The sequence below is a fragment of the Plutella xylostella genome, chromosome 3 (genome assembly GCF_932276165.1).
Source record: "Plutella xylostella chromosome 3, ilPluXylo3.1, whole genome shotgun sequence".
Taxonomy (NCBI): Eukaryota; Metazoa; Arthropoda; class Insecta; order Lepidoptera; family Plutellidae; genus Plutella; species Plutella xylostella.
Genome location: NC_063983.1, coordinates 7,442,900 through 7,457,462, shown reverse-complemented (window position 1 = coordinate 7,457,462; position 14,563 = coordinate 7,442,900). Strand labels below are relative to the sequence as shown.

Sequence of the window (14,563 nt, the reverse complement as noted above, 5' to 3'; positions counted from 1 at the left end):
CACACTTTTACGTCCATATTTTTTGTGGTATGCTTGCTGCAGTATAAAACGGCTTTGCTTCTTCTTCATCTTCTTCTTCTTAAGTCCTTTAACTCCTAGTGGAGCATAGGACCGCAACTACAGCTTTCCACTTCTGACGATCAGAGGCAGCAGCCAAACGGCTATGCTTAGTTTAGAAAAATAATAATATTAACAAATAATAGTTGGCTTGAAATGCCGTGGGACGACATCTAAATGTATGGCGCTTGATAAGTTACGTAAGTACAATATTTTTCTAAAATACGAGTACCTAAGGTAGGTCATGCATGCATGCAGGCATCGCAGAAGATGCATAATTATATACACGACTACAGTCACCCGCCCACTTTTCGAGTTAGCTATGTCGTGTCGAAATGACGAGAAAGTGAAAAACACCCCCCTGGTTGGATTTCCTCAGAGGCAAGTAAGGTATTCATAGATGTACACCAAAAACTAAGTTTTTACCAAATTCAAAACATACCACGAAGTTAAGCAAACAAACAAAAAAAAACGCTTACGCTTACAATGTAACTATCTAGCTACAATGCAACGAAAGTGCCCTTGCTTTAGATAAAGTTAATCAAAACAAAAAAGTCATTGACAGGTATAATCAGGAGAAATTATTAGTTGGTGTTGGTATAAAACGGTTGTGATGCTGAGATGTGGTACAGTTGAGCAACAGTCGACTGCAGGATGAGAGCTGCGGGTTTGATTCTGCTTGGCCTAGCGGCGATGGCCGCGGCCGGCACCGTCACTGATATCGACAGAAATACCGGTAAGTTATTTCACTATTATAGTTTCGATAGCAACAACTTCTGTGTCATCAACTAATTCCACATGCTGAAAAGTCACGAGTGCAATAATATTATTTTGTATGGTGATGAAAGTAAAGCATAGCCTATCGGTACCTTACGAGATTTTTTCCAATACTTTAATGAATTCTATGTGAGGCATAATCAGTGATCATATTATGTACAATAAACTTTTGGACATATTCTAGCTGGCATATTAACGAGTACTATCCAAAGTAGTCATAAAAATTATAATTTCAATGTTCGCTTTTCTTTATTTTGTATACTACATAAGTTACTCTCTACCTTCGAAGTATTATTCTTTTTATTAATTTTGATCTGTATTTCATATTGTTAGCCATAATTTTAATCCAGCAGCCAGTAAAAATATTACTCTCTTTATTTATTATATAGATATGACGACGATGGACATAAAGACGAAGCAAATGTGGATCCTGAAGCTGCTGAACAACATCATGCAGCCCTGCATGTACAAGGAAATCGTCGACATCGGCAAGAACTTCAAAATCGAGGACTGTACCGACTGTTACGTGGTAATTATTAATCATTTTTTTTATCATTAAACTTTCTTCTTTTTCAAGTGCCTCTGACTTGAATGTAAAATAGATCATATTATTTTATTGAGAAAAGTATATAATAGTTTATAAATTTTGCAGAAAACCGAGGTCGTGAAGAAATTCATCGACTGCATGAAGGTTGGCATGTTGCCTCGCGGTGAGATCTTCACTCTCCACGTCGACCGCCAGATGAAGGAGGTTGTCAAAGCTTTCCATCTCCTTTATTTCGCAAAGGACTTCACCACCTTCCTCAAGACTGCCTGCTGGATGCGTCTCTACCTGAACGAGGGCATGTTTGTCTACGCGCTCACTGTGGCCTGTCGCCACCGCGAGGACTGCCGCGGCATCATCCTGCCTCCTCCATACGAAATCTACCCGTACTACTTCGTCCGTGCTGATGTCATCCAGAAGGCCTACAAGCTCAAGATGAAGAGGGGACTTCTCGACCCCAAGCTCTGCGAGTTCTACGGTATCAAGAAGACCGACAAAGATGTCTATGTGATCGATGAGAACATTTATGACAAACGAGTTTACCTGAACTACGACGACAAGCTCCGCTACTTCACGGAAGACATTGACCTAAACACCTACTATTACTACTTCCATGCTGACTATCCGTTCTGGATGAGGGATGACATCTTCAGGAACGATTTCACCAAAATAAGGCGTGGAGAAATCTGTTTATACATGATGCAGCAACTGCTTGCCAGGCATTACCTTGAACGTCTTTCCAACGGTTTGGGCGAGATTACTACCCTGTCCTGGAACAAACCCATCAAGAAGGGATTCGTGCCCTGGATGACCCTGCACAACGGTGTTCAGATCCCCATGAGGTGGAACAACCACGTCATTGTTCGCGATGACAACGTTGACATTATCACTTTGGTTGAAACCTGTGAAAAGATTATCAAGGAGGCCATTTTCAAGGGCTACATTGAGGTACCTAAGTTATTATTATTTTCAAATTAAAATATCCTTTTAATAATTTTGATACGAAATTTCTTAATTTTTATGTCAATTAATCCATCCATTTAAGCCAAACTTTTGTTCAATCATAATGTACCTAAACAGAAATCATAATTATATTTTCTTCTTTTTCAGATTAACGGCATAAGACTAGAGCTCAACAAACCTGAGGATGTTGAACATCTCGGCAGACTTATCTTTGGAAAGCTTGAGAAGACTGACCTTGACAAGACACGCTACGACGCTTACCGCTACTTGCTTATCATCATGAAATCCGTTATTGGACTTAACACCTTCAAATCTGACAAGTAAGTATAAAATTACAACATCAACGACTTACAGGAAATACAGGGTTACCTTAGAATAGAATATATTTATTGACAAAAACTTAGCCTATTACAACACCTTTATTGCTTTTAAACCTATAAGTAATATATATTTTTTAGGATTTGTCTGAGTCAAGTTTAGAATACGATAAAACGATAGTAAAATATTAATTTTTATAACTTTACATTTATTTTTCAGATACTTCGTCATGCCGACACTGCTGGACAGCTACCAGACTGCCCTGCGTGACCCTGTATTCTGGCGTCTTCAGAAGAGGATTGTTGACTTCTTGATCTTATTCAAGAGGCGCCTGCCTTGCTACACCAGGGAAGAGCTCCACTTCCCCGGAGTCAAGATCGACAACATTGTGGTTGACAAACTTGTCACTTACTTCGACGAATACATGATGGACATGACCAACGCTGTTATGCTTTCTGACGAGGAACTGAAGAAGACCAAGACTGACATGAAATTCCTAGTACGCAAACGCCGCCTTAACCACCAGCCTTTCAAGGTAACATTCGAAGTTTTGTCTGACAAGACGACAGACTGCGTAGTCAGGATCTTCCTCGGACCTAAGAAGGATGTCTACGGACGTTTGATTGACATCAACAGGAACCGCCTGAACTTTGTCGAGCTGGACACATTCGTTTACAAACTAAACACAGGCAAGAATGTAATTGTCAGAGATTCCATGGACATGCATAACTTGGTGCGCGACCGCGTCTTCACTCACGACTGGTGGAAGAAGCTCGATACCGTTGGAGACATTCATCAATTGTACATCAGAGACCTGAAGAACTACAACACTGGCTTCCCCACTAGGCTGCTCCTACCTAAGGGTCACGTCGGTGGCATGGAATTCATGCTCTACTGCATTGTTTCTCCCCTGCGTATTGTCGAGAACGTTGACCAGACCCTCATCAGAGACACGACCCGTAAGGACTTCCTCGTTCAGTACAGGTCTACTGTGCTTCTGGACAAGATGGCTCTCGGCTACCCACTTGACCGTCACATTGACGTCGCCAGGTTCTTCACCCCCAACATGAAGATTGTCGAGGTCAAGATCTTCCACAAGAAGATGGTCTGTGACATGAAGACTCGCTGGGAGAAGTATGTGTTGAAGAACTACAACTACAACTTCTTCGACAAGATGCACATGGACGTGGACCACACCTACTCTGACTTCGTCGAGGTTGACACAGACATCAACCGCAGCGACCGCATCCGTGACGACAGTATGGAAAGACTGTAAACCAAGCTACACAAACCAAAGCAATTCAACTCAAATACTTTAATGGCTTGACCACCTAACGATTCTCAAATACCAGTAAAGCATTAAAAAAATAAAAATATGTCACAGTTCATACTGCTAACAAAACTATTTATTCTAGGAATAACTGTATTATAAACCTATTTAAATACAACATCAATGTATTGTGATATATTTTAATAAAAATATATATGAAAGAATTCTTACTTGTATTACTTTGCTGTCCTTTGAAATTAATTGGGTACGTTATATGAATATTCTATGTAAAATGATAGAGATATAATTTTGCTTTGTGGTCATTGCTATGTAATGTAGGCACGTAAGAAGTTCAATATTCGGCATGTCATTACAGCGAGTCGATGGCATGGCATGCTGAATAATCAACTTGTAACGTACTCGCCTCAAGCGAGTATTCACTGTCTGTGGCGACCGTAACATTCACGATCAATTCTGCCGTCTAGTTTTCCCAAACAAAACTTGATGCGGCACCAATAATAATATAATAATAATAGATAGAGGTAGGTATAGTTAAATTAAGAGGCGAAATGTGTGTGTTGAATCAGACTAAAAGGGAAGCAACTCAGTGCATATGTTTGCCCTCAGGAACAAACCATTGATTTACCTAATGGTGTAAATGAATATCATAGGTACCTACTAAACTTTTCAAGTTATGTAACAAGGGACAGAATTGTAATCCTGTTACACAAAAATTGACAGAAACAGTTGGCAGTTCTAAAACAGGGGATATCGTGCTCCGACGTAGTCACGTGGCTACAACGACGCCTATCGATATTTCGAGCTGTCGGCAGCTGTCAACAGCAGAATGTTTATTGGCAGGGGAGGACTGACGCAAACTGAAAAACTGATAACACCGATAAAGTTTTAAATCAGTCAACGAAAAATGGTGAAAAATATTAAACGATTAGGTTAGTTAGTAAAGTCCGTATCAATCAGCGTTGTTCAATGGTAAAGTCAGAAAAAGTGTTTATATTAGGAGCCTGAACTCAAAAATCATCATCTCGTGTTTTTTAACCTTATTGACACCTTAAGCAGCATCGCTCGCTTGTCAAATCTGACGTTAATAGTATGATTTTCTGACAGATATCTGACAGCCGAGCGACGCTGCTAATGGATTGTTAATTGCTAAAGTCGGTGATGGTACGGTATCTGTTCATAGGCCTAGTCCAAGGAGCGCTACACCACTCTGTACTATGCACTCTTCATCCATCTTCATCGTCATCCACATTTTTTTAAATTAAAATTATTATAATTTATTTCTAATCTAAGGTCATAGCTTCAGGGGGTTGGAGGGCAGGACGCGCGCTATGAAGACATTTCTCTTCAGATTTTGAGTATCTAATAAGCTTAATATGTTCCAGAACGAATGTAACGCAAATTTACCAAGAGAGATACCTACATAGCCTTACATACCTACCGAGATAATTCTCAGCCCATGGTTGGTAAATTACCGCTGTTGGATATGTACAACTGAGGTCCTATGACGGGCTAACGTGACAATTCGATACTTACTATATTCGATACTACACAAACATATGAAAAAAAACAACGCCAATCTAGTGACTACGTAGTTACTTTTGGAACTATCAAATGATGATGGGCACAAATATATGGAAGCTGGGACCAGCACCAATAGAAATGAGTGATACGTCGTTGAAAAGGTATTTTTTTGCAGAATATGAATAACGGAAGCGTTAGTCTTGATTTACTGTCCAATTAGAATAATCGTACCTTGAAAGTTTTTATATTTTATTTCTGTAATTTTAATGTTTTTGTTAGTTTTTCACATTTATTTTGAATTTTTATAACAAAATGATCATATTTCATATAATATTATATTTGTTTAAAGTAATTTTTCCAATTTCAATAATACGTGTTTACGTGTATTACGCCCTAACTGTCATCAGAAGAGAGAGTGCAATGCCATAGAAAAATACTTCCTTCCGACGAATATATTTCAAAATGGACAACTTATACGGATTTGTCGTCATAATACTTTTTTTGCTCACTTGAAAATCTCGTCTTTATTGGACATAGGTCCCAAAACGCCCATTGTCATTTGCCTTACATTTTGACAGTGACAGTAAAAGCTCTTACAGGCAACCTACAACATAAAGAAATAAAAGTAAAGAAAATTTGAGGGCGGTGACCTACTACCTAACTACTTATAATTATACTAATGATCATAATCAATTATAATTATAATTATTTTAGTTTGTTTAATCACCAGTTAGAGCCTAGTTCCGGGATTTGAATCGGAAATTTTAGGGGAGACATCAAACGTAGATCTATCTCAAATTCCGCCCTTTTTCTCCGGACCTCGGGAATTGAGCTCCAGCTGAAAACCAGCGCTGTGGTCTATCCGATATCTTTTGCTGATGTACATAAAATACTAGGTAGTATGTTAATAATTATATATGGAAAGTGGACGATAATTAATTTCATACTCTCCTCTCTATTTATCGTGACATTCTCAACTTAACTTTACTGTGAAGCTGAAATCAACAATTCGTGTGGTCCACATATATGCGATCTTGATACGCGTCGACGATACGGAATTACGGATACGGTGATCGGATCGGGCAAATGATAAGTCTGGACCCGGCTTTATGTGATTTATTTGAATTTCACATCGAGCGACCTATAAATTTTAATTAATAAACTCTATTTTACAGGTGTTCTTAGGGGGTTGTTCTAAAAAATTGGAAAAAAATAAATTTAACAGAGTAATGTTAGTCACATGACTTTTTTGGTAAATAGCTTGTAGTTGATCTGAGGTAAATAGACTATTTTCTATGCCACATAGTACATTCTATTATTCTGTTCTTTGCGAAGTTATCCTATAAAACACGTCCTTTTAAATTATGCAAACTTGGGTCTCAGATTATTATGGCAAAATGCAACTAGGTATGTAAAGTATAAATTTTTCGAGCCTTAAGAACTAATTGATTATTATCAACATTGTATCTAATTTAATCTATAATGTCCATACCAGGTGGATGACGATTTAAAGTGAAAACAAAATTATTATATTTTAAATACTTGCTTTAATAAATATTGTCACATATCATACTTGATATTCTTTTTCTGTAATAAAAAATATGCTTGTTAGCTCGTTTGTAATCATGACATTTCATAAGTTAAAGTGTTAGCCGTTCGGTTTATCACTGAGGTGGATCATTTACAGATGCTCGAGGCTGTCGTCGCGGAAGCGGTCCTTACGGCGGATGTCGGTGTCCACTTCCACGAAGTCGGTGAAGTAAGTGCCGGCGTCGATGGGCGTCCGGTCCACCATGTTGTAGTCCCTCAGCACGAACTTCTCCCAGCGGCTCTTCATGTCGCACACCTTCTTCTTGTGGTACACCACCACGTCGACCAGCTTCATGTTGCTGGTGAAGAACCGGGACACGTCCACGAACCGGTCCAGCGGGAACCCGAGCGGCATCTTGTCCAACAACACCGTGGATCTGAAGTTCACCAGGAAGTCCTTGCGGGTGGTGTCTCTGATCAGAGTCTGGTCCACGTTCTCGACGATCTTCAGCGGTGATACGATGCAGTACAGCATCATCTCCATGCCTCCCACGCGACCCTTGGGCAGGAGCAGCCTGGTCGGGAAGCCGGTGTTGTAGTTCCTGAGGTCCTTGATGTACAGCTGCTTGATGTCACTGGCGTGGTCGAGCTTCTTCCAGAAGTCATGGGTCATGACGCGGTCACGCACCAAGTTGTGCATGTCCACAGAGTCCCTGACGATGGTGTTCTTGCCGGTGTCCAGTTTGTACACGAAGGTGTCCAACTCCACAAAGTTGAGACGGTTCCTGTTGAAGTCGATCAGACGTCCGTGAACATCCTTTTTCGGTCCCAGGAAAATTCTCACAACACAGTCGGTGGCCTTGTCTGAGTAAACATCGAGGGTTACTTTGAAGGGTTCGTGATTGAGACGGCGCTTGCGAACCAAGAATGTCATGTCAGAAGTGGTTTTCTTCAACTCTTCGTCGGTTAGCATAACGGCGTTAGTCATGTCCATGAAGTAGTCATCGAAGTATGTGATAAGTTTATCAACGACAACCTTCTCAATCTTCACTCCTTGGAATTGCAGTTCCTCCCTTGTGTAGTAAGGCAGACGCCTCTTGAACAGAATCAAGAAGTCGACGATCCTCTTTTGAAGACGCCAGAAGACAGGGTCACGGAGAGCGGTCTGGTAGCTGTCGAGGAGTGTTGGCATCACGAAGTACCTGAAAATATAAATTTCTGTTGAGTACTGATTGTGTGACTTAAATAATTCAATCCTACACCCGTTATTTTATTTTAAGTTACCTACCATTAATTAATTATTAAAGGAACTTACTTGTCAGACTTCATCGTGTTGAGGCCAATGGCGGATTTCATGATGATGAGAAGGTAGCGGTAAGCATCGAAGCGAGTCTTGTCAAGGTCGGTTTTCTCGATCTTTCCGTAGATTAATCTGCCCAGGTATTCGACATCCTCAGGCTTGATGAGCTCAAACTTGACATTGTTGATCTGTAAAAAAAATATGTAATGAATACTAGAATTTATAAATTTCTTAATTTTATTACAATTCTATGAGCTGGGCAGTAAATCTCACCTCGATGTATCCCTTGATGATAGCTTCCTTGATGATCATCTCGTAGTCTTCGACTAGGCGAACGACATCGACGTTGTCCTCACGGACGATGACGTGGTTGTTCCACCTCATGGGGAGCTGGACGCCGTTGTGCAGCGCCATCCAGGGCACGAATCCCTTCTTGATGGGTTTGTTCCAGGAAAGAGTTGTGATCTCGCCGAGGCCGTTCGAAAGGCGCTCCAAGTAGTGTCGGGCAAGCAGTTGCTGCATCATGTATAGGCAGATTTCTCCGCGCCTGGTCTTAGTGAAGTCGTTTCTGAAGATGTCATCCCTCATCCAGAACGGATAGTCAACGTGGAAGTAGTAGTAGTAGGTGTTCAGGTCGATGTCTTCAGTGAAGTACCTGAGTTTGTCGTCGCGGTTGAGGTACACGCGCTTGTCATAAACGTTTTCATCGATCACATAGACGTCCTTGTCGGTCTTCTTGATGCCGTAGAACTCGCAGAGCTTGGGGTCAAGGAGTCCTCTCTTCATCTTCAGCTTGTAGGCCTTCTGGATGACATCAGCACGGACGAAGTAGTACGGGTAGATTTCGTAGGGAGGAGGCAGGATGATGCCGCGGCAGTCCTCGCGGTGGCGGCAGGCCACAGTGAGCGCGTAGACAAACATGCCCTCGTTCAGGTAGAGACGCATCCAGCAGGCAGTCTTGAGGAAGGTGGTGAAGTCCTTGGCGTAGTAGAGCAGGTGGAAGGCGCTGATGACCTCCTTCATCTGGCGGTCGACGTGGAGAGTGAAGATCTCGCCACGAGGAAGCATGCCGATCTTCATGCAGTTGACAAACCGCTTCACAACATCGGATTTCTGAAAGGGTAAAGAGATAATTAAATTAATGTTTGGGATGTAATAGGCATATCAGATTCATAAATTAATTATGCGAGTATAGTATCTTTACCGAGTAGAAGTCAACATGGTCCTCGATTTTGAAGTTCTTGCCGATTTCTTCTACTTCCTTGTACATGACCGGCTGTAGGATGTGGTTCAGGAGCTTCAGAAGCCAGATTTGCTTGGTCTTTATGTCCATTGTTGTTGCTGTAAACCAAAACACAGGCGTTAAGTTTTTTTACCTTATTGAATATCAGTTTTGCATTTATCAATAGCATCTTTTCCAAAAATGTTTCAGATATAATAAAGGAACTTTAAAAAAGGTAACTTACTCAGCTTGGTCTCGTAGTCATTGCTGTCGAAGGCGGGGCTGGCCGAGGCTGCAGCCGCGAGGGCGAACAGAACGAAGCAAGCAGCTCTCATCCTGCAGCCGACTGGAGATCAACTGTGCCTCACCATCCCTGCACTACCCTTTTTATACCATCTCACTGCATATCTGTGACGCTTGGTCGATGCACTTTTAGTTTCGCGAGATAATTCGGTCGCCAAGGGTAAGTTTGTTGCAAGTTTATAATAACATTTTTTTATTATGTGATATGGCTATCAAAAGTGTTTGCAGAGAAAGTTACAAAGTAATTGTTTACTTTTTATCAATTTCTTTCCGACTGTTTTTTGCATTCTATCTTATTTTATAAGTATCTCTTAACCACTTAAACAATAACCTAATTAGATTTCTTTACTAACTCTGTGAATAAATTTGTATTGAATACTCTTCACTACTCTACCTACTCGAATGAAAATTAAAATTAATAGGAACTATCATCATCATCATGACCCATCACGTCCCCACTGCCACCACGCTGGCTTAGTGCGGGTTGGTGGACCCCAACACAAGCAAGCTTGTGCTGAGAGAGTTGACGGTAAGTGGGCAACCTGACTGTCAGATGTTTTCAAGCCGCAGGAACTATAGGTACCTACTGAAATTAAAAACCAATTGAAATTATAAGTACTTGGAAAGTCTGTAACAAATATTTATTTAACTTGAACACAATACTCTTGAAATTGTAACTTGCCTACCAATAATTTACTGTCGCGTAAAATAAAATAAAATTATACCTAACTATCTACTCTACTTACGATGGTATCCTAAAAACATCTATTAAATATTGTTCTTATGAAATACAAATACATTAGTTAACTTCATATTCGGATACAGATTTCCACTGACATTGTCCCAGTATCTATCAAAGGGAAACCCTAAGGACCTATCGTCTAAACATAAGGTATAGCGACAAACGCGTTTTCTCTTAAACTGGTCCACACTGTTCTCTACCGTGAACTTTTGATAGAGAGGCGACACCATGACAAACAATTGAAGTCGCAAGCCAAATTTTAAACCCTTCGGTAGAATTAAATTAGCCGGAAATCCTGTAAAACTGTTTTGATATTGATTGCCATTGAATTTATATGATATTGCTTCGTTTAGTCCTAGTTTTGAAATATTTTGTGATCTAAATAACGTGCTGAAATTTTCAGACTGTCTTTCAATCGTATTATTTCCTGGTTTAAGGTTAAACATGACTGAATCTATTTCAATATAGTTTCGAAAGTTTTCGTCGAAGCCTATCATGTTACTTTCACAATCTGATGAGGGACCTAAAAAGATTCTTAGAACTGACTGTTCCGATTTAGCAGAATGTATGGTGATACTGATATTGAATGGGACACTATTAAGTTGTTTCTTCTTGTAGAAAATGTTAACATTTTCCGATTCCGTCCCAGTGGGTCGATTCGGTACCTTGTAAATATGAGATATATCGAATACATTCTCATCAAAATAAGTCAGCAGCGGCGTAACAGATACATTTGTTATATCAACTCCGTAATTGTACAGATGTTCTCGTCGGTAAATTGGCTTTTTCTGAATCACTTTCTCCAGTAATACCATTAGGTATGTTTGCAATTCCCAGAATATAGGATCTCGTAAAGTGGCCTCGTAATATTGTATGCCTGCAGTAGGGATTTCTGATCTGAAACGAAAAAGCCTATTAAAGATTGTATGATGGTAGTTAATGTTTATATACTACGCAGAATATTTGATATTATATTACGATTACATGTTAAATAAACACAAAAATGTACCTTTGTGAAATTTTCATTGAAAAACTCAGCAACGCTCGGGTAGTGTATTCTAAATCATGCTCCAATTTATCATTAGATTGTCTCAAATTTCCATAAATTCGTCTGCCTAAAGCTTCTATTGCCTCTTTCTGTTGAAAATCGATTTTATTTCCGTCGCACTAGAAACATAAGAGGAAAATTAAAAGGTTTATACCTAATTTAAAAGCCAAGAAAAAGTAGAACAATTGATATGTTAAATATTTATAAATGTGGTAGCTGAAGCGGTGCTTCAACATGCAGATGTCCCGGATGGTATTATAAAGTCCTATTTTTTATGCACGTATCGAGTTGGACATCCGTCGGAATTATATTATACTATGCAAATTTTATGGAGCAGATAGAGCTTTTGGGTACTATTCATACAAATTGAGCACTATATCTGCCACCGACACAGAGCTAAAACCTCGGCCTGGTTGTCATTCAAATGATCTAAAATATTAAGTAGGTACATACATAAGATTACTTACATTTACAAAGTGTTCCCTGAAAACAGTTTCTCTGATTTGATATTCCAAGAACTCTAGGTCTTTCACAAGTTCATATTTATATTTCAACATATCTAAATCCATGAATCTTGATGGCATCGTGAAACCGTTATGAAACATCAGCGGAGAATCAAAAACCCTTTCCACAACTTGCGTCGGATTGAATGAAGGAACTGAGCAAAGTTGGTTTGATTGTCGTTCCAGATTGTATCGAGCCAGCAACTGTCTATGTAAATGAATGTACAGTTCTCCTCTTCTGTCTATATTTAGACCGTACACTTCATCGGTCATCCAAAATGGATAATCCAAATGAAAATTATAATAAAACGTATTTAATCCAATGTCCTCGGTAAAGTACTTTAGATTTACGTTTTCGGATCCATCATTGACTGGTAGTGTAGCTTTGAATACAACTGTCTCTGCGTTGTTAGATGTCATGAAATATCTTGAAATACTTTCCTGAGTTGCAGCTGCGACGAACGTGAATGGATAAATCTCATAAATCGGAGGTAGAACGAGGCCAACGCAGTCTTTCCTGTGCCGGACTGCTAATGAAAAACTGTACACAAAGACCAACTCATTAATGTTCCGTCGCATCCAGCAAGCTGTTGTTAGAAAGGTTGAGAAATCTTTGGCCCCGTGTAGAACATTGAATGAAGCCACAGCCTCTTGTGCGTGATATATGTTGAATATACAGAATAATTCGCCTCGGCTTAGCGATTTTTCGCGTCTTATTTTCAGGAACCATTTTACGTCTTCTATTTTCTGTGGAAAACGAAAAAGGTAAGTTACATACATTTTTATTTTATTGTAAATACGGTGCTTGTTACAAACAAGCACCGTACAGATAAGGCAACAGTTAAATTATGAACGTAACGTGTTTACTTTCGTGTGATCGCCTTTATTTCTTCTGTCAACCGTTTACGTTACGTATATAATTACCTATATGTTGTGTCCTTTAGGCACCTGCCTTTTGGGGTAACCGCCACCGACACGTAAGCAATTAACAATCCATAAGCAGCATTCGCTCGCCAGTGAACATCAGTCAGATCCATACAAGTTTCGTCAGATTTGATAAGCTAGCGAAATTTCTATACCTACAGTCCAACTATAAAGTCCTGACATTAAAGAGTGCGATTTTGCAAAGACTTTTTATCATTTTCAGTTATTTACTTACATTTTTAAAATATAATACCGTTTGGCAATATTTTTTAACGGATTTGACCTTTAATTAATATAATAAATCGATAGCATAGCAGTCAGGGTCACTAACCACTACACCATTCAGCCGTCATTGGGAAATAAAGGGAGGTAGGTGCCCATAACTTACATTATATTTATCCACTTGTTTCTGTATATCAAAAAACATTGATACGTTTTTGATATTTTCATAATGAACCGGTTCAGTGACATATTCCAATAGTTGAAATATGAACTTTTGTTTTTCATAAATGTCCAAATTATCTGAAAACGACGAAATCCGGCCAAGTGTGAGTCAGACACGTGCACTAAGGCCCCCTGCGCACTAGGCAGCCTGGCTGCGTAGCCAGGCAGCGGCAGCCAGTAAAATAAATGGGAATGTGTGGCTGCCGGCGGCAGAGTGGACCGGTGTAAAAACCGTGGAAGAAATATTTTAAACTGGCCAAGAATAGAGAGCGCTGCAAAGAGCTGACTGCCAACCTCCAATGATGGAGAGGCACTTGAAGAAGAAGAAGGCTACCTAGTTTGCGGGGGCCCTAAGGGTTCCGTATTGCATCCAATGAACAATAACTTCATTCGACTTTTAGCGTTGAATTTAATGTCGGAGTTTTTAAAGTTGGTCGAAGAATTGTATATCTTAAGAAACTTTGTAAATGAGACTAATGCGAGGGGGTAAAGCTGCCTAAGGGTTGATGAAAATTCGGTTATTTTTTTGATATCTCAAAAGGGTTTTAGAGATATGAGCCAATTATTAAAATGTGCTGATAAAGGAGGCTTATATGTTCTAAAGCGTTTTCTGGCCCATTAGTAAAATTCTAAGCCTGTGATGCAAACGTAGTGTTGTGTAGCTCCATAACCCTACATCGACAGTTAGATGAAGGCTTATTGAGGAAGCCTGAGGTTTTGTAGGAGGTTTTATTGAGTACACCAGTTAATCACGAATGCATAACACCATGATACACTAAATGTAGGTGACTAACTATAAAATGCAAGCATAGTTACCCAAATATCACATTACTCACTGAGGTCAGTTCCATCGATAGGTGAACAATAAATAACGATAAAGACTAAACGAGTAAGTAAAGAATTTATGTTTTTTTCCATTGTAAATAGGAGTTCTTATTAGATTATACTTTGTTAAGTTCTACTTGCTGTTTCGGGTGTATTTATACCTAGATATGCTATGCTTTTGTGAACTTTTATCAGGTTTTAGTTACGTATATAAACAAATTGTATTATTTGTGTTTTGTTACTCAACCTTT

At 39.5% G+C, this 14,563-nt stretch overlaps 3 protein-coding genes across 3 annotated transcripts; 1 reads left to right on the top strand and 2 right to left on the bottom strand.

The window, feature by feature from the left end:
* Positions 1 to 682: 682 nt before the first annotated feature.
* Positions 683 to 4,153, top strand: LOC105388119 (basic juvenile hormone-suppressible protein 2-like). Its single transcript, NM_001309096.2, is given in 5 exon segments — positions 683 to 793; positions 1,224 to 1,363; positions 1,487 to 2,326; positions 2,489 to 2,661; positions 2,879 to 4,153. Coding segments are annotated over 5 exon segments (2,292 nt in total). The 5' UTR covers positions 683 to 711; the 3' UTR covers positions 3,936 to 4,153.
* Positions 4,154 to 6,998: 2,845 nt separating this feature from the next.
* Positions 6,999 to 9,919, bottom strand: LOC105388120 (basic juvenile hormone-suppressible protein 2-like). The gene is made up of 5 exons (XM_038116938.2): positions 9,768 to 9,919; positions 9,506 to 9,642; positions 8,575 to 9,414; positions 8,317 to 8,489; positions 6,999 to 8,203 (listed from the first exon to the last, which is right to left on the bottom strand). The coding sequence occupies exons 1-5, from the start codon at positions 9,856 to 9,858 to the stop codon at positions 7,153 to 7,155; spliced, it is 2,292 nt and encodes a 763-aa protein (XP_037972866.2). The 5' UTR covers positions 9,859 to 9,919; the 3' UTR covers positions 6,999 to 7,152.
* Positions 9,920 to 10,450: 531 nt separating this feature from the next.
* On the bottom strand, positions 10,451 to 14,563 carry LOC105388121 (basic juvenile hormone-suppressible protein 2). The gene is made up of 5 exons (XM_038116939.2): positions 14,324 to 14,563; positions 13,432 to 13,565; positions 12,084 to 12,866; positions 11,578 to 11,735; positions 10,451 to 11,465 (listed from the first exon to the last, which is right to left on the bottom strand). Exons 1-5 carry the CDS (start codon positions 14,403 to 14,405, stop codon positions 10,595 to 10,597), a joined length of 2,028 nt encoding a protein of 675 aa, XP_037972867.2. The 5' UTR covers positions 14,406 to 14,563; the 3' UTR covers positions 10,451 to 10,594.

Excerpts from the sequence above, each read along its gene's own strand:
- LOC105388120 (XM_038116938.2), bottom strand. The coding sequence starts at position 9,858 with ATGAGAGCTGCTTGCTTCGTTCTGTTCGCCCTCGCGGCTGCAGCCTCG. Across the intron at positions 9,643-9,767 it reads TGACTACGAGACCAAGCTGA|CAACAACAATGGACATAAAG; the intron begins GTAAGTTACCTT and ends TTTGGTTTACAG. Across the intron at positions 8,204-8,316 it reads AACACGATGAAGTCTGACAA|GTACTTCGTGATGCCAACAC; the intron begins GTAAGTTCCTTT and ends TTATATTTTCAG.
- LOC105388121 (XM_038116939.2), bottom strand. The coding sequence starts at position 14,405 with ATGGAAAAAAACATAAATTCTTTACTTACTCGTTTAGTCTTTATCGTT. Across the intron at positions 12,867-13,431 it reads AACAAGTGGATAAATATAAT|AAAATAGAAGACGTAAAATG; the intron begins GTAAGTTATGGG and ends CGTTTTCCACAG. Across the intron at positions 11,736-12,083 it reads TCAGGGAACACTTTGTAAAT|TGCGACGGAAATAAAATCGA; the intron begins GTAAGTAATCTT and ends TTATGTTTCTAG.